The 20,513-nt window shown below is 36.9% G+C and overlaps 1 protein-coding gene across 3 annotated transcripts in view; it reads left to right on the plus strand.

The window, feature by feature from the left end:
* Window positions 1-2,086: 2,086 nt before the first annotated feature.
* The window catches only part of Samd3 (sterile alpha motif domain containing 3), a 46,848-nt gene continuing 28,421 nt past the window's right edge, over window positions 2,087-20,513 (plus strand). For 2 of the 3 annotated variants that reach the window (XM_076859743.1, XM_076859744.1), the window contains exons 1-3: window positions 2,102-2,180; window positions 3,005-3,194; window positions 6,185-6,292. In XM_076859743.1, coding sequence (XP_076715858.1) covers window positions 2,102-2,180; window positions 3,005-3,194; window positions 6,185-6,292 — 377 coding nt within the window. Of the gene's footprint in view, window positions 2,181-3,004; window positions 3,195-6,184; window positions 6,293-20,513 lie in introns of all 3 variants that reach the window. The other variant, XM_076859742.2, reaches the window with a different exon arrangement.

Genomic DNA, 20,513 nt, shown 5'->3' on the forward strand with positions numbered 1-20,513 from the left:
TGTTTCTGAAACTCAGAGTAAGCTACCAGATATATTTTTTCTCATTTGACGTATTGTTTGCTCCTTGGTGTAGAAGACCACAATAATATATCAATAATTTATGTGAGAGGAAGTTCTAAGGTTGCTACTTGAAAGATATTACATTGCTTAGGGAGTGATTTTATTTTCTTAAAATATTCAAAAGAAAGTATGAGCAAAATCTGTTTTTATTTTATTATGTTTGTTATGAGGTTATAATTTGATAACTGTCCTGTTTTTACCAAAACTAAACTTAGATTAAAAATCTGCAAATGAAAAAAAAATATATGTGTTTAGTTCCAAGTATTCATTCTATTTTCAAATTTCTTTTTACCCATCAGTGACTGACTGCAAGGCCATATTTTCTGCTCTGCATACCTTTTCATCTTGGAGGTTAGAGAATTGCCCACCCACCCACCCCCTTCTCCTTACTTTTCTATTTTTTTCTAAGTCCTACTCTTCACAAGGAAGTCAGAAGTGTGACAGAAAGGTGTGATTTTTAATTTACACCAGAGTCTCGCAAATAATGACTTTTCACACCCTGATATTGCTGCTTAGCCTAGGGGAGGAGCTCTGTGGCTACTGTTTGTCGTAGCAAATTAAATCCACTGCTATAATTCAGGAAGACATTCTTCTATATTTAACCCTTGTTTTCAACTTGTGTTTGTGAATACTTATGAGTGTATGGCTTATTACTTTGAAGTATGCTTGTTTTCTAGGAAATTCTTTTTGGAGACTGTTATTGTCAGATTGTCAAGTTTAAAGGGAAACTTCGTTCTCCTTTCTACTGTTCTCACTGTGATGGTGGTAATTGTAACTTATTTAAATATACAAAAATGAAGACTATGATAATATTTACTTTTAAAACTTCCAGCAATAAAATTGAACTACATAGTCCAACACATACTTTTATTTTTTATTTTATACTTGATAAATATATCATCTTTATAGATTAAATATTTAACATTTATAAATTAAATATCTTACATATATATTTATATTTTATCCCATTCCTCCAAGAGTAATTTTTCTCTCTGTCTTTACAGAATGGTCAGTATTTTACTATACTAATAAATATCATTGAAATTGAAAATAATGTTAAAAGAATAAAATGTTTAAAGTTTTTTTTTCAGTTTCTGCCCAATCCATTTGATGTCTTTTGTTTTGAATTGTAAAAAACAAATGATCTACTAAAGGATAATAGGGAAAATTATCAAAATTTTTTTAAATAAGAAAAAACATTGAAATCAGTATACTTGAAGGCTGCAGAATAATAGCCTGTACAAGAACAATAAGAAATGGATCTTTCAAATTCTGTGTACACGTCTCTCACTTGGACAAATATTAGAAAAATTTAATTATTTTCTAATTCTAAGTCAGCCCAATTAAGTAGAAAAGAGAAATCAGTGTTTGAGTTTATCCCAGTTCCCTTACCAATCATAATGGTGTTTAGTGAGTTCTAGAACTGAATGGGTTTTGAGTGGTATTGGAAGAAAGGGCAGATACACTCGGATTCTCCTGAGGCTTCTCTTGCTAAAGCAGACCATGAGCAGGGGCTGCGAGCTCTCTCTCCAGGCTGGGAGCAGCAAGGGGTTAAACAGTCCTGGTGTAATAAGTATCTCTGTCAGGCTTTCTTCTGATCCTTCCTCTTTTCTCTTCTGCCCACCCTTTTTGTAAATGTCAACCACTTCCTGATGGTTTCACACCTTTCTTTTCTTTGTGAAGAAACCTGGGTGTACCATTGTATGTTCTGGCTGGCTGTGAGTAAAGCTGAGGGATGCCTGTGGGGAAAAGTAGGAGCAGGTGAAGATATTTTAAAAATGAGACCAGGCAATGGGTTAAAATCAGTCAAGTTTGTAACATGTCTGTTAGTTTTCTTAGCAACTTTTAAATATGTATTATAAAAATATTCATTTTTTTAAAAACTTAATGTTGGGAGTCTAAAGGAATCTAGCAGAAGAACGAGATGGTTCTTTTTTAAATATATCAAAGAACGATAATCAGGGAAAAACAAGAACAACAACACTGGAGAATCCTTCCCTGGCCTTTTACTCTACAGGTGTACTATTTATAGGATCCTGCAATGGAAACTTGGTCAGTTGATCAGGTCTGCCTTTGGCTGGTGGAGAAAAACTTAGGAGAGCTAGTGCCTAGGTTTCAAGGTGAGTTGTTCACACTTTCAAAAATCTTATTTGAGCAGCCTGGATATTGTGAGTTTCTTCTGTTATTAAAAATTACTTTGCTGATTCCTGTCTGTGTGTATGTAAATGTGGACGTGGAATTACTGCAGTAAAGAACTTTTTAGTTCTTTATTTACCATGAAAGAGTTTTTGTTTTACCTAGTATCTACAGGAGAAGATATTGCAAGATGAACTCAGTCTTGATAGGGACTTAAAATACTTATTTGATACATATATTTTATATAGACTTTGCCTTATATAATCTAGTATGTGCAATGTTAGATTTATAAGTATTTAATATTGGTCAGGAGGTATTACTAAGAATTATTTCCCAAGAAGTTTTTTTTTCTTTATAAAAATAATGCATGTTACATGGGGCAGGAGGCAGGGAGGGAGGGGGGAAGTGCTGGGGAGTGATATTGACCAATTTATATTGTTATATTTACGCATGTATGAATATGTAACAGCAAATCCTATCATTATGCACAACTAAAATGCACCAACAAAAATATGAAGAAAATAAAAATACTGCAATTTAGAATTAGAATGGGGAAAGGGCATTAATGAGTAAATACAAAGTTTTTATTGTGAATCCCTTTCCTGGTTCTTTTTTAGAAGCAGACATCAATTTGGAATTGTGCAATATCAAAGTTATATTTTTGTCAAAGATACATACAGTTTTATAACCACAGAGGACAAGTTTAGACAATCCTTTCAACACCGGAAATAGTTCTGTTTATAAAGCTTGTGTTTTGCTGTGTTTTACTGGGAAACCATATAGAAACTAATTTTTATCTGTTTCTCAGAGGAAGAAGTAAGTGGGGCCGCTCTTCTAGCACTTAATGATCGGATGGTTCAGCAACTGGTCAAGAAAATTGGGCATCAGGCTGTTCTGATGGACTTAATTAAAAGATACAAGCAGAACAATCAAGGACCAAGGTTTCCTGGAAGCCCCAGGGAGATAAGCCTGATCACACAAACAGAAGCAACCCCAGCGTAAGTGATGTTAACAAAAAGCCTTGTTTTGGATACTATGCTCTCCCCAAAATGGCGAGAGCATGAAGGTTGGGGTTTAAAACATTTTGGAAAATGTGACCATGTTCAGCTAGATTTATGTGTAAAATATTTCTAATATTTGAGGAAAGGGCACTCTTGCAAAATTTTATGAATGAAGATACATCATGTTTTTATTCACCACGCTTTAAACACTGACTCCAATTGTTGGTGAAGTCCTAAAAGGAGGGGGTTCCTAAATAAAATGCTGTAGGATGAGCAGTGGAAATATAAGTGAAAGGGTGGAAATGGATTCCTGGAAATAAGGTTTTAATCCACTAAGCCCCATTGTCCCGGATGTGGGACACCTAAAAAAACTTAAATTGAGCAACAAATATACCACTTAAGGTAACTTTTGAAATAAATATTATGTTTTTAGAGTTCTGTACTTTTGAGAAAAACAATAAGTGAATGATTAGAGCACTTGAAAATGCATATACAAAGAATTTAAGTTCTAGATTGTGATTTCCAACCTATTTTAATGTGTTGAATTTGTTGAAATATTTGTAAGACTGAAAACTTGGGACTTACAAGTTAAAAACCAGGGCTTGCAAAAGGCATCTGTGTCTGCTCCTGGGTATTTATTCATGCATTTGTGTCCTTTAGGACCCTATATAGTGACTAATATATAGTATCCTCTAGAGGTCTTAGAAAAATGATTTACTAACCACTCTTGCCACAATGAGTTTCCTAATTCTTTAAAAGTATCCTTAGAATAATTAATGCTATGATAGCACCCCACAGGAAACATGTGGAAACATTTGTGGTGACCCATAAAAGGCCTTGTTTTTGATCCTATGCTTTCCCAAGAATGGCTATAGCATGAAGGTTGGGGGTGGTTTTTTTTTTAATTTTAATCGCTGATTTATGCATTAAAAAAATGACAACAGAATTAAGCAAATTAATTTTTTAATTTTACAAATCTATATTCAGGATGCTTTCACACATTCTGATTTGATGTTTCCTTATTAAGAACTTTTTGCAAAATTTTTGAAATGAAATACTTGCTTTAGACCAATCATTCATTTAAAAATAAGGTTGTCATGTTTGATGATATCCATTCTATTTTTATCTTTTTGGAAGTTAAATGGGTAATTTTTTTCTCTCTTTCTCTTTGATATGGAATACAATATTAATGAGACTTGGCTGAAGTATTGATTTCTAGGATATTTGAATATTTCTAGGGACTTAGAGGCTATAGGTAGTCTTGAAGGGCTGGTATACATGGACTATAAATTCTTCCAAATGATTTATTTGAAGAATTTATAAGCACCGTTTTAGTGTATTCTCGAACATATGACTTTTGGAGAAGTTCCCATTGTAAGATTTTACTCCTGTCCAGCAAAAGAGAGGGTGTGAAGTTCAAAGCCAGTGCAAAGTAATTTCCGGGCATTTTTGATGAGTAGAACTTTTCAACTGGAAGTTCCTCTCAGTTGACTGGAATCTTAATATTGCCTTAGGCACAGCTTAGAAGAGAACAGGCAGCCATTTCTTTTCCACTGCAAATCAGTTTATAATGTTCTCTAGTAAATGAGAGTTGGCTGGACTGCCAGGAAATCTGGGCTTCGTTCCTGGTTCTACCACTGACTTGGATTGATTTTACTAAATGTTGGCACCTCTGTCTCTTCATCTGCACGTTGTGAAAGTAATATAGTACCTAACTCCTGTCAATTCACACTCATGTCAGGAGTATTATAATTCCTGGACAGGAACAAATCTCTCTTCCCTCTTCCCACTCAAAACAGTGCTTTGTTAACTTGTCCAAGAAGGCTATTTTTGAGGGTAGCCAATACTGGGAACACTGGTTGCCCAAGGATTTAGGAGGGGGCACTCATCACTTTACATAGTAAACAGCCAACTCACTTTAAGGGTTGTGTTCTCTTGTACTTAGGTTAGATTATTCAGGTGTAAAATTACAATTTCATGCGAGAAGAGAATGTTTGTTGGTTATGTTTGCTTATTGTCAAATATATTTGTCAAATATATCATCACTTGACAAGTTTGTTGTCAAGTAGGAATGATAGCAGAGAAACATGAAAATATGCCCTTTAATTAAACCCTTATGGGAAATGCTTATAAAGATATAAAACTTGGTATGAGAAAGAACCCGGAATTTAGGTATCAAAATACCTGCTTTCAAACCTCTGTTAGGATATTTGCTACTCATCTAACAAAAGAAGATAAACCTTGGACATTTGTTTGACTTGTTTTAGTTTTAGCTTCTTCAAGTGTAAAATGTAGTGGGTAAAATAAATGATCAATAGGAGAGTACTTACAGGTACTTTATGGTGGTCTTCTTGAATCTGATAGAAAAATTACTGGACAGGAAATCTGGAAAACTGAGTACAAATCTTAGCACTACTACTGAGTAGCTTGTGGCCACGAACAACTTGCTTTCCCTTCTGGACTTCAGTTACATAGCTTAGAAAATGATAGGGTATGGCTCTAAGAATGATGAGATTTTACAGGTAATAAATGCTCCCCCCAAATGGCAAGGAGTGGAGAAAGGATCTGACAGATAACCATTTTATTTTGCTAAATAAGTATATTAGCCATATGTACTATTATCACCCTCATTTTATAAATGAAAAGATTATCTTAACAGCATTTAAAAATAAGACAGATTGAGGGCTCCAGGCATAGCTCAGTTCCATCCCCAGTCCCAGGAAGAAAATACAACAGATTGGTGAAAACACCATCACAAACTGGTATCTGTATACTTCTTAGCATATAGAATCCACTGAGGGAGACATCTTCAGTACGTCCTCCCTTCAAGTCTTTTAGTCATGAGTCTCACATGAGCTTGGACAGGAAGTTAGATCACAGCATTTACTGTGGGTTGACCCCCTACCCTCAGAGTTGCGGTGAGATTAATGTTTGGGGCTGTCATTGAATAGCCTCACACCAGTTCTTCCTTCTTTTCTTGGTTCCAGGGATATACAGTCCTCCAGTCCAGCCAGTCATGGGGAGCAGATGCCATCTTTCCATCCAGCTGAAAACCTTGATAATGGACTAATTGACCAAAGAGTATTGAAACAGAGGTGAGGTACCGAAGTTAAGACATTTCAAAGCTAAATGATAAAATTCTTCTTTATTTGTTATGAGATTTCATGTGTTTAAATGCATTTCTAATTTGAAACTCTTTGTTTCCCTAGAAGGAAACTTTTTAGTAAATGATAAAGATGTTTAGTACCACTTGAAGATTAAATTTTATGTGTTTTGCCCTAAAAAAATGAAGTTTTGAAATGATGTTATACATCTCTTTCAAGTATGCATTTTAAGGAAAAATAAAAGAGGATTTCATAAACTTGTCCAAATTAATTTGCAGTGGCTACAAAATGATGGAATTTATTCTGTGGATAATGTTCTACAAAATATGCCTTGGGTACAGTCTTTGCTTTGTTTTGAATTTTGATGTTGTTGCTTTAATTTGACTATTGAGAGACAGTCCCTTTATGTTCCTACTCTGTATTTTATATGGTATAATATTTCAGTGTATTGGTTCCATTGAAACAAAGGAAAGTTCTAGACTTAGAGAACCACATGTAGGAATATAGTGCTCAGATAAAGTCGTCAGAGTGATCACTGGTAAGAGGAGCTTCCTGAGCCTTTCATGGCCACCAGGCAGTACATGCATCTATCATGCATGACAGATATCATCTCTTGTCACTAACTAGCCAACACTTCTCTTCAGGGGCACTGTCTTTGAAAGGAGTGACTTCTGGCTTGCACAGAGGGGACAGCCAGGCAACAGCTAGGCAAAATGGTGTTCTTTTAAAGTTTTCATGCACCCTTTATTCTATCGTCTCATTGAGTCCCCAGAGCCTTGAAATGCTGTTCTTTTAAAAAGTAGGTAGTGTAAAATAAAAATATGCTATTGTTCGCTGAATTTTTGAGAATCATATTGCTAGGGAGGCCTCTTTCCTTCAGAGAACTGTGGTGCCACTGTGTACCCATAGTGTAATACAATTGGTTTCCCTGAAAGAGAAGATGCAAAGAAAGGAGCAGAAAAATATATCAAACTGGAATGGCAGAAAGGAAGATGTCTGTTGTTTCATGAAATACATCAGGAAGTCCAGAGAAGGCTATTTTTTGGTTCCTGATTCCCATTGGGTCAAAAATCCAGAAATGAATTTCTCTTTTCAAAGTAAGAAAATTAAATCCAAATGAAAGGCACAAATGTATGACTAGTGGATTTATCTCCAAACAGAATATAAACCAAAAGTGATGGCTTGGAGGCAGAAATTTTTTTTAAATAATTTCTTTATTGGAAATATATTTTTTAAAAAACCCCACCATCTTTAATGGAAGTCTGAGAGTTTAGAGAATCCTAAAGGATGATGATAAAGTTCAAGATGATTACTAGGTGGTGGCCTGGTGAGCAACCAGTTCAGACTGGGCAGATGGAGTGCCCAGGGGCTGCAGAGCTGGGGAATGGAGAGATCACCTGATGTGGTTGACGGTGCAAGCTGTTTGACAGAGCAGTCACTCCTTTCTGCCCACAGGGGCTTGTTGATTCTTAGAACTCTACTCTGTTGTGGCTCCAGCCATGAGTTTTCTACTACTCCTTTCTTACATGAAACTGCTAAATGCAGCCAGTCTTTTCTGCCACTATTGAAGTGTGAATGGAGACAGGATGATTAATCCTAGTGGGACCTACTCTGGTACCACTGTTTCAGATCTGAAAAACAGGGATGATAACGATCCTTTCTCAGGGTGCTATCATAAGCATGAAAATAGATGATACCTGCTGAGTTCCAAGCAGAGTGGAAGCACATCAAAGGCCCTGGTGTACAGCCATTTCCCCAGCCTGCTTGAGTATTCCTACTTTTCCTGGGGCATCTTTTCTCTCCCTACCTGCTGCCATTGGGAGTTGAGGATGCAACCTTCTGTACATGCAGGTCTTTTCTCCTTCCAGAATTCCTATTCCTTTTAACTATGCTATGATACTGGGAGAAAAGGGTTATTATTTCCATTTTTTCCCCACAAAACTGAACAAAGAATGGCCTGTGTTTCATCGTATTTCTCATTCTTCATAACCAACGAGGGGGAGTAAAAGAACAGGATTGCCTTAGAAACTGAGAGAAATGGGAAGGTTTGGAAATCATAACTGAGACCCCCAGGCCTTTTTCTCTCATCACAGGATCTCTCCTAAGCCTTGGACTTGTACCTCTGACCTCCCATCGCCCATTTCTCTACACAACAGCCTCAGTTGTTTTAAAAGTGAGCTTATCTCCCTGCCTTAGAGCATGCATGGTTGGAGCGTCTCTCTGTTGTTTTCCATCTACCTCCTTTCTTTGCTTCTTCCTATGCGGATGGCTTTACCCTTTGCTCTGCTCCCCTCAGACTGGCTGGCACAGCTGACTTGCCACCGCCAACTCCAAAGAAAACTCTTCCTGAAATCAGCTAAGGGCTCAAGTCCTTTCTGTCAATAGACCTGACTTTCCAATGCTGCTTCATTCTAGAATCTGGGGAAAAGAAACAGTCCCAGTGTGAATCTCTGTGACAGAAGAAGTGGATAAGGGCAGGATAGAGATGCCTGTTTTAAATATTTCCCCTCAGGTTCTGCCTTCTCTCTGGGCCTGCTGATTGGGCTGGAGTGGAAGATTCTCTCCCTTCTGATGTACTGCCTCATTCAGGACACCATCTGGCTTGTGAGCTAAAATAATGAGAGCTAAACTTGATGCTTTCCTCCTGGTCCTCTGCTTAAGGCACTATTTACTCATTGATTAAGGGCTTCTTGAACGACTTTTGTATGAGGCTGTGTTCCTCACCTAAGACCCACTTATCCTTTAAGACTGCTCGAAATCCCTCTCCAGCAAGCCTCCAGTGATGTTCCAGACCATTCAAGGAGCCCTTCTCTATGTAGTACTCTCTATGTATCGTTTGCTTTGCTTGTAAAAGTAGATATTGAAATTGATTACTTTTAAGTCTGTATTCCCTCCTTAGACACAAGCACCATAAAGACTAAGACCATTTCCTTTTGCTGTTATAAACTAGTATTTATCTCAACTTCTGGACTAGAAGCTCAATTAGTTGTTTAAAATTGAACTAAGGATATGTGAGCCAAAGAAGACTAGATATAATTTCATGGGACAGGAAAAATACTTAAATAGCATACATTACTATATACACTTTTTGATATAATCCATAATACATATGCTGATTTTTTAACAGAGTTGAATTTAAGGGGTTAATAAGTCATTTACCTACATCAGGCTAGAAAGCTGAAGGTGTTTGGCCATAGGGTTTCCACAAAGCCATCTGCTTTCAGGAGGTAGCAAGGGGTGGTAGAGTAAATGCTGGCATTGGGGTCAGCTCTAGACTCCCCCATTTCAATTGAAGTCCAATTGAAATAACTATCAAAGCATCTGGCAGCTGTCACCATACCACACACAGTGGCAGTTACCATTCTTGAGATATTTTCCCCTATGTTCCTTGAAAGGAACGTTTTCCATCCAGACAATTTGCAAACAAAACAAAAAAGAAGACTCTGGAGACTGGAAAGTCACCTGACTTTGGCTCTTGAAAAGTCTAGCAATAGTGGAAAAATGAGGTATGTATGTCCCTGTGGATGAACTGGAAAGAAACGCTAGCATGCTGTGGCATAATGCAGCTTTCTTTGGTGACGGGTGATCCTGTGCTCTTTACTGAATTACCTAAATGCTCTTTCTGGATGTAAGGATTGTGGGTCCCAATCTCATCATGTGTTGGTAGTCCTTCAAGAAGAGCTTTCTCTGCACTGAGATACTTTTTTCTTTTCTTCTTCTTCTTTTTAAATCTACCCTATTAGAAACTGCTCGCTTCTCCTTTAGTAGCTAATAGTGCATGAAATCAGATAAACAGGTAGCAGTTTCCTACGTGTTACTTTAAAGGCACTTCATTTGAACTTGAAGTATATGTGTGCAGATGTTTTGCTTGTGCTTTGGGGCAGAGCTATAAATTAGTCATGGTTTCATGCATATTTAAAAGTTCTTTTAATGATGAGGGTTTTTTTTCCCCCTTTGGTCTGACTACTGCTATGAAATGGTGTAAAAGGAGATTACCCTTCTTCAGCCTATGCTCAGTAAGTGAAGCAATGTCAATGGGTCTTCAACACATTCAGTGCATTATATTTAGTCACTCTCACACAGGTAGCTCAGACAGGGGATGACAGGGTTGTGTGGGCCTCCTATCCCAGTATATAAAAAGGGTAGCTTTAGGAAGGGGAGGCATCCTATTTACAGGTCTCATAGTACAAGTTTCAATTAGATGTGTAAGATTAGTCTTCTCAATTCCGACACGTCTATGTCCTCTATTAACCGAGAGCTCTAGGAGGTGGGGGTGTCAGGGACCACTCTTACTCACTTCTGTAGGGCCTGACATGACACAGAGTAGGTGACCAACAGATGTTTATTACATGAAGAATCAGAAGTATTAAGCATTTTTTGTGATCTTCTCCTGAATCAAAGATATGTGACCATAATAGAGAATGAAGGAGCCTTATAGGAGAACAAGGGGTGAGACATGATATCTTCAGACCTATTGCCACACAAGGTGGCTTAGTCACGGTTATATAAGGCAGATGGGGCAGGTAAGGGGTAAGTGCAGGTACTGAATCAGGATAGCATCCTGGTTACAGCCAGGTTGGTAAATTTGGAGAAACAGGATAAGCAGGTAATTAAGAGTTTAGTTTTAAACCCTAGCTCTGCTATTTACCAGATGAGTGATGCTGAGCAAGTTCTCTAGCCTCGGGGGACTTACTTTTCCCATCTGTAAAATAAATAGAAGAACAAGTTAATGTATTAAAAAATTTTAAGGCCTGGGGCGTAGTATGAACACATAAATCTTAGCTATCATTTTTATTTTCTGGCTGGTTACCAAGCATAGGGTTCAATGAGACTCAAAAATTCTGCTCTCAATTGTACAAAGTGGTCCCAGGGATTGCACCAGGAAGTTCTGTCAGACAGCACATACAGGAGTGTCTGGAAGTCCTGCCAGGACTCAGGCTCCAGGCAAGGGGAGGAGATGCTCCAGTCTCCCCAGAAGGCCGGGGACATTGGTGGATAGCTGCCATAGAAGATGAAACAGAAACACTTCCTCTGAGCCAGTATGTAGAATGGAAGGAGGAGAGAGGCTTTCAGAACCTAAACAAAGAAACCCAGTTACCACTGAGAAGGGCATCAGAGACCACACAGTTGAGAAAAAATTGTCCCATTTAGATGCAGAATCCCAGATTCAGCCATGATGTCCTGTCTCACCTTGGGCCCAGAGCAATGGTCTCTGCTATCAGTCAATAACTGAGGTCTCTGAGACCATGAGACCCAAGTCCACTTTCCTTCTCTAAGTTGTTCTTGTTAGGTATGTTGGTCACAGCCACACAACAGATTAAATAAGCTTACAGATGGGAGATTTTGATTTTTATGAAGCGACATGAGAGAAGGACTGGCAAAGCATAGCTAGACATCACAGGGCTGGGACAGACCAGGTCACTGAAGATTTCCCCACTGAGGCATATAAAATCAGCACTCTGGGAAGATTCGAATAGTGGTTTTTGTACCCCCAACCCATCAGCATAAAGATTCTCTGAAGACATTTGCTGTTCTCCGTCAGGTTGGGATCCAAAAGCCTAGTAGTGAGTAAGTGAATTAAAAAGAAGTTGCCCTAGATCTACATGAGCTGAACTAAAAACCAACATCTTGATACTGCTGAACTATAAAATAGTAGTACTGAGCCATCTTGAAATAAGGAATAGATCATGTCTGGTTGCTTATTCTTATGTATGAATGAGGAAGAATAAAAGAAAAAGAGGGACTCAGACATGATAGTTCTGTGAGACCTGATTATGTAACTGTTGTAGTGAGTGTAAACTTTGAAGACAAAGGCCAAGTTTCTGGAACTTTGTGTTTCTGCCAAATACCAAGAGGAACTGGGGAATAGGTGGATGTAAAATATTTATTTATATATTGTTTCTTTTCTGATTACTCAGAACCCCAAAGACAACTAAGTCCTTAGATTCCATGTTAAAAGCCAAGAACACCGAGGGTAATGAAGGAGTTGCCTGAATGTGGCTGTATAATAGTTGATACATAATAACTTGCACTGCTCAGCTCTCTTCCCTTTCTTTCTGCTTAATTATGGGTTCCCACATACATTTTAAAAGGTAAATTCCTCCGGCGGTCTCTAGACTGATTGGCAGATTTGAAAGCCTTGGCTAAAAAAAAAAAATATGTATATATATATATATATATATCTTAAAAGCAAACATGAACATTCTGAAAGTGCAGGGTGAATTTTTCTGAATCAGTGGTGGGCACCATCATTGCACCAACAAAACTGCATTTCCTTCATAGTCCACACTTGTCTTGAAGTGACACCATTCAGTGTTTTCAGAGATGGCATTGCCCTGTTCATTGGCATGTGTCTCGATTGGGCTTTCCAAACTCCTTGTTTACTTTATTTTCAGAGAAGTAGAAACTCTTGCCAAGGACAAGGAGAGCAGGTAACTCCCAGGTAACTGGCATAATTAACACAGAAGCTACGTTTCTGCTTAACTTGTAGTTTGGTAAAATGTGTTTCCTATTTTGAAGATATGTATCAAAATATCATTTTCTGTCCTGGAACAAGGTAATAGCAAGTTTCTTAAGCAGATGTCGAAGTCTCTCTTTGCTTCCTCCTCATCTTCTCTGTTTTCAAAATACGTAAGCCTTTTAATGTTTCTGAGATCGAATGCCATTTAGTATCAGAGTTGACAATATACAATTGAGTCCTCAATCTATCCTGTTCTCAGTATATAAAATCTGCAGCCTTGGATGTAGAGAGAAGAACACAAAATGGGATGTCAAAATAGAGTGGCTTGTGGAACATCATCTTTCAGTCCAGCCCCTGGAGAGCATGATGTTTGCCATTATTTTCACTCTTCCTGGTGGTATTCCCGATGTGAAAACTTAAGGGTTTAGTGATCTGGCACTTATTTTCATTGGCATGTTGGCTTGGTGTCTTGCCTGTAACTGGTTCCCTTGTCATGAGTGAGTTGTTTTAATAGGACAAAAACCCAACTTTCTTCTTTGAAAGTTATCAAGTTACCAGGGTGGTTGTGCATGACTGTTATCCCAGTGACTCAGGAGACTGAGGCAGGAAAATTGCAAGTTTGAGCCTCAGCTTCAGTCTCAGCTTCAGTAGTGTGATCCTGACTCAAATAAAAAATAAAAAGGGCTGGGGAGGTGGCTCAGTGGTAAAGCAACCCTGGCTTCAATCCCTAGTAACAAAAAATAATTTATTTTAAATGAAAGATTCTATTTTATGTATATAACCACAAGTTTATAGAACTGGCTGACGTAGAATTTTATATTTAGTATTTTACCTCTCTCTCTCAAACATTTCTAGTCCTTTCTATAATTTTTGTCACAAACTGCTACTCAACAAGGACATAAGGAAATCAAAGCAGATGGGGAGCCAAGTTAGAGCTGAGTGCCCACAGGGCCCATGTCGGACCAGGCCTGTGTCAGACAGGCCATGTCTGCCATCTGGACAAGAAGTTCACCTGAGGGCCAAGAGAATGTAGAGAAAAATTCACCCCAAAGAGCTCCAGATAAATCTGGAAGAATGAGGAAAACAGGGTATTTGATATGAGAGAATCCACTGCCGACGCATGTATAGAACATTCTGGAGGTTTAGCAAGGCTTGTATCTTGACTGCACCTGAGACTTCACCTTGTGTGGTAGTTGATGATATGACATCATACAAAATTTACTGTATTTGGGATTATTATAATTATTAAATATGAGGAATCTAATTTAAGATGTTAGCAATAGAAAATATGGAATTCTACTTTTTCTCATAGAATCTGAAAATCCTATCCCTTATTTTATTTGTGGAACTGAGTTAAAAAAAAAGAATGAAAAAATTTCCTTGGATTTTGGAATCAAGTAAATTGGAAGCAACAGTTTCAAATGCACAGGAAACTGCAACTTGGTTGAAAAAAAAATTTTTAAAGAAGGAGAAGTTTGAGACTCTTAAGATTCTCTAATTCATAAAGAAACACTGAAGCTTTCTAGTTTGGAGGTTTAAGAGTATACTTTCTCCCCAAAGCAATATCATTTACTTTCATGGGGATAAAATAACTACAAGCACTCAATATTCCAAATGGAGTTTAATGCAAAGAACAGATTCAGGTTTTTTTCCTTTCAAATGTGAATTTTTACATCTAAACATGTAACAAATCATAGTTATTTTTCTCTTCCTGGAAAGTCCCAGAAACCCAAAGGGATGATAAATAAAGGATGGGCCTGGCTCAGAATTGCTCTCATAAATAGGAAGCAATAACTCAACTCTCAGGGAGACCAGTTACTAAAGATGCTATTGGTCACAGTGATTTATATAGTAAACTGGGTTGCAGATGATCTACCTGCCATGTTTACCACACAGTGTCTGTCTGAATCAATGTCACTTAGCATATGGAATATGTTGTCAGGAAACTAGATTATCATGCATATGATAATTGGAAGAATATCATGCATTTTGCATATGAAGAATTATAAAAGAAAGACATCTGGTATGGTCAGGTAGTGAATATGAATTTATATCTCTCTCATACACTTGGTCTTTAAATTATAGGACTTTAAAATTTGAAGTTATATTTCCGCATTGGTTCCCAGTACTCTTTCAGTACCTCAAGTAATATTTGAAATTCATTAGTAGAATAAGGAATAGTCTGTAGAAATGCTGGATTCTTCAATATTTGGGCTGCATATGGCTCATACATTAGGAGTCCAGAGACAGCTCAGCTGTCTTTATAGACTCCAGTCATAGGAGTAAGACAGACAACTAGTGGGTTGTCCTTTGGAGTAAACTTCTTCAGAAGACAAGTTTAAGTGATAGTGCAGGTGTTCTTCAAATCAGGGCAAACTGTTTCATATGATCAGGGCAAATGTGAAAGGCCCCAGATAGTCAAATTGACATCAATGATGCTTCTTTTTCAGCTCTTTATGTTCTTTGTACTTTGTGTTTGCCTTCTCTTTAGAGACACTTATCTATGGATATGCCTCCTGGGCATCCCCTGGAATCCATTTTACCATCATCACAAAGCTACCCAGGTGGAGAAGGAAACTCTATAGAGGCTGGCAGGTTACAGAAAAATATTACTTCTGAAAAGTCTTGTCAGATTTTTTTAGCCAGCCAGATCTCACAGTTGCCAGCTCCGAGTTGACATAACTTACCTTGGTTACTCAGTCCGACCAGGAGTCCTGCACCCAGAACTCAAGATGCTTCTTTCTCTCCAGAATAGTTACAATATCAAGTAGGACAGGTTTATTTTACTGGGACCCTGGACTATGTCTTGAGTGGCTGGCCTGGGAAGTCATTGGCCAGTTATGCCTGGCCCCTCCACTGACTAACATGATGAGATCAATGTTTGTATAAAATTGGATAACATTTCAGAGAGGAAAAGTTTTTATGTCTATGTAGGGGAATAAATTTTATGAAATTGGAATTGGAAAAAATGGACCATTTCTTTAATTTTGTATTTTCATTTCTCTTTATTTTACAAATTAGATTATTTCTATTGATGTTTCTTCAAATTCATTGACCGTTTCTTCTTTATGCTCCATTCTACTCTTTTTTTTTTTTTAAATAACTTCTGTCTCTCTGCTAAAATTTCCTACCATTTCAATCATTCTAGCATGTTTTTCTTTGAATCACGGAACATTGTTAAATTAGTTACTTTGAAATTCTTGCCAACATCTGGATCATCTCAACATCACACACTATTGCTCATCTTTACTCTAAAGAATGGGTCACAATTTTTGTTTGTTTTTATATTTTAGTGTGTTACTTAATTTTAGATCGTGTACTGGACATTGTGAGTATTGCAATGTGCAGATGTTTGAATAACTCCTATTCACCCAAAGAACATTTTTTGTTTTAACAGACAGTAAAATTGATTGGACTTTAAAAAAAAATTCTCTGAGATGTCAGTTAAATCTGTTTAATTCTTTTATCTTTGATTGGGATATGTACATGTGTGGTTCAGGATCATCCTAAGATTGAACAATTTTTGAGGTTAACTTCATTAGCTCTTTCTTTTCTGCAATTCTCTGATTCTCCTCCACTTTTCCACAAGTTGATTGTCCTGAATGCTGTCACTAGCGTAGTCACTCATAAAAACTCCAAGTTTTCTATTAGAGTTTTAGCAAGTCTGCATGAGGTCTGCTCTCAGGCTCAAAGCTTTAATAGGGGAAACAGTCAATATTTTCCTCTTTGAAGTGTAGGATTGTCTTTAGGATCTTACATCTTTTCAATCGTCAATGTTTTCAGTTTTTTTAAATTTGTCAATATTTATTGTTAATATGTGTGGAATAGTTGATCCACTGTGAGCTTTGTAGACTACTCCAAACAGAGCTCGCCTAGTAGACTGCTGAAATTGTGAGATGAATGTTTGCCTTAGTGTAGGAGCATGAACCCTAGTAAGAAGTACACAAATATAAGAGATAAAATGTACAGAATTTTTCATGACATCTAGGTGTGAGAAACAAAAACAAGAAAAAAGTCAAGATATTAAGCCTGAGTTGCTAACAGTTAAAAAAATAATAAAACCAAGGAAATTGAAGTGTAGTATATAGGTCAGCTCAGGCTGCCATAGCCCAATACCACAGACTGGATGACTTAAGAATAGAAATTTATGTGTGTCAGAGTTCTGAAGGCTGTAAGTCTGAGGTTAAGATGCTGATCAATTTAGTTTGGGATAAGGATCCTCTTCCTGGTTTGCAGACAGCCACCTTCCCTCTGTGTCCTCACATGGCATTTGTTGAGGGCCACAGCCGAGTTAGAGATTTGGAGTGGAACATGGAAAGAAGAATATTCGGGACAGATTTATAATCCACTAATGAAGAAGAGTCAGAGCTGATGCTGTGGCGCTGGGTAACTTCTCTGAGGGAGAAAGCCTAGTTCAATACAGAGGATTAAGGAACAAGGACAAAACCACCTGTAAACTCCCAGAGAATGTGAAGGAGGAATAAATTAGCAAATAAAGGAGTTGTCAGAAAGATAGGAAGAGAAACAGGAAAGTAAAATAGTGTCAAGGCAGAAAAAAGAGTTGTGAGGAAGAGAGGGTTATGAGGAAATGGTCAACAGGGCTAAGCCCAATAAGAAAGGTCTTGAAAAGGGCCACAGAAAAAGTCCCTACGTTTGTAAACTAGGAAATCATTATTGACTTTTGAGGATGCAATCTCATTAAAGTGATTGAGAAGAGACTGAGATAAGAGCTTAAGTCAGAGCAGGATGGGGCTGATATGAGGGACATATTTAGGGTTTAAATAGGCAGTTGGATTACTGGGATAGTGAATGCAGTTAAGAAACCACTGAAATGTCCACAACTGCCAGAGAAAATAGAGCCTGCAGGGTAACTAACCTATGCCTTCCAGCTTACCTCATTCATTCTTGCAGCAAAAATCATTACATATCACTTTATTAAGCAATGTTGCATGCATAATGTAAAAAAAAAAATAGCTCTTCTCTCAAGTAACATCTGAGTCTCTTGTGTTCTTCTGTGCATTCAGATTTTTCCTGAGTGAGTTGGCACTCAACTGGACCTGTTTCTTAACAGGACCATATTCCTTATCCTTTGAGAACCCCACTGGATCATACTTTTTGCTCTTTTGGAGCAGAAAAAATCAAATGATTGTTTACTCTTTTTATAGTAAGACAAAGTTGGAGAGTCAATGTTGAACTTTTTCATGAAAACCCCCATCATTCTTTTTAAACATTGATGCATAATCAAAGAGTGTAATGCTTCATTCAGTTAGAAAGGAGAAATAATGATAAGAATCTGAGGTGACAAATATATTAGCTTGATTCAATAGTTGCATATCATGTATAGATATATCGTAGAGCTTCACTTTGACCCCATAAATACATAATCATTTGTCAATAGTCAATAAAATGTTTTAAATGTGATAACGATACTGCCAATTATCAAATTGTCAGCTTAACTCTAAGTTTTATTTTATTTAAGATACAAACTTTTATTACTCATATAAACTGAGTGTTTAGTAAGTAGTAGACTGATTCATTTAAACTGGGGTCAGTCCTAGGAATTAACATGTTTTCAAAGCTTTCCAGTTGACTTTATTGTGCACCCAATATTGAAATTCACTGAATTGGAGATCTGTGGTTTTGTGGTGGTGATTTTTTCCAAAGACCCTGGCTTTGAGGTGGGAGCAGAAATATTAATGTCCTCTGAATTTGAGAGTGCTTTCTGCCCTTGCTCTTATTTTAGAGTGACTTCTGTTGGTACTCTGCCCAACTCTAACTTTTTAAGGATATTATGAATAATTTTAACAAAACAATCAAGGATTTTTTAAAAATTCCAAAGCAAATTAAATTTTACAGATGAAAATGATTACGCCTACAGTTTATCTGCTTCCAAATTAAAATGTATTATTAGTTTGATGAGTCACCTTTATTGTGTAATTCTCACTTTGACTTAAATTAGTTGGCATAGTTTGGACTATAGCCACTTTCAGAATATTGCTATATTGTTTTAATGTAAAGAAAAGGAAAATTCAATGCCTCCATGTCTAGTAACTCATCTGAACATAATGAAAGTATCTGTTTTCAATAGATCCTGTGTTTCTAGCTACATTCTAGGTGTTTGGTAGAAATAATCCCATGTGTTATAGTCCCTATCATAATGTTGAAAAGACTTATAGAAAAAAATATATAACAGATAAAAATTGTACCAAGCCCTATTTTATAATATCAGAATATCAAAGATACCTATTATGTGGTGTGAAGTGAGTGAAAGTAACCACAAAGCCTAAAATAAGCTTGCAACTAGCTTAGCTGCTTGAAATCCACTGGGGAAAAGGATATAGACACTGAAACAAACTAAACCAAGTTCAACATCTGCCTAGTTAAATCACCTTTTTTAAACTCCAGGGAAGGCACGAAATACAGCCAACAAAAAATTGCCTTTATTTTATAACCCTTGGTCTCACAGATAAGGGAGTGATAATTTGGCCATAGAAGAAAAAATAAGGAAAAAAATAATAAATGTGTAGTTGAAAATGGCCTGTAGGAGAGTAGCTGCCACATAGTAGACTCCTGATGCATATTGGTTGAATGAACGAATGAAATGAGAGAAATACACTGGCAAATAGTTTGGACTGAAGCAGAGATTTATGTCTGAGAATTATCTGTTGCTGTTATAAATCCAGTATTAAATTACTTATGTGCTTCTTTTAGGATTTTTTTTCACCACTGATATAGTAACTGCCAACCAGGAGAAGGCCAAAGGAACTTACCATGAAAACAGATGAAAGTGTTTTGTCCTGCTTGCTTCATTCCCCATAGTCCATTATAACTCCTGTGTTCTTATAAAGGGTGACCTAAAATGCTCAAAGAAGCCTGACTTTTCAAAGCTCATCTGGATTTTGTTTGAACTTTAAGAACTCCATCATCATTAGAAAAGTAACCTACTTAGGCTAATTTAAGAAATTTCTCTGTTGTCTTCAACTTGGCGGGCGACTACGCCGTCCCTTCCATCCCAATCAATCTTATTAATGGAATAGGTTGACAGTGTTCTAGTGCTTTTGATTAACTGTTGCTTAGAAATTTTACTTTAGATTCTTCTTTATACCCACTCAACAATCCACCACTCACTATGAGGTTTTAAAGTGGTTCTGATATTTGATTTTATAAACAGCCTAATCGATGTTTAAATTCCATGACATAAAATTTACCCATTTAAAGGGTACAGACAGTTAATTTCCATCAATTTAGGTGGCCACGCAACCATTGTCACAATCCATTTGGGTCATCCTTAGCCTCAGGCAACCACTGATCTGCTTTCTGTAGTTATAATTTTCCATCCTGTTTTGTAGAGCTGTCATGTGAATGGAATCAGAATATCTCTGATACACTTATTTTTTAACCAAAAAACTAAGTTCATCTTATTAAGATGGCCAAAGACCAACTAAATTAAGTGGACCTTATATTTCACTATAAATGATGAAGGAATTAATTAGAATTTTCTTAATCAGGTGTGTAGACTAATTTATTGTGGGTTTCATTTACTTTACTGAATTGCAACTTCTTTTCTTTCTGCTAGATATCTTGTTCAGTTTTGAGCTATGCTTTACCTGTTACCTCTTCAAAATATATGGGTTAACATTCTTTCCAACTTCAGGCTTTTCTCTAAAATCTATATTATTATGACACATTTTTCCAGAACTACAAGTACTTATATGTGTGTAAAGGCAAAGAAAAGAGAGACTTCAAAATTTG

The sequence above is a fragment of the Callospermophilus lateralis genome, chromosome 6 (genome assembly GCF_048772815.1).
Source record: "Callospermophilus lateralis isolate mCalLat2 chromosome 6, mCalLat2.hap1, whole genome shotgun sequence".
NCBI lineage: Eukaryota > Metazoa > Chordata > Mammalia > Rodentia > Sciuridae > Callospermophilus > Callospermophilus lateralis.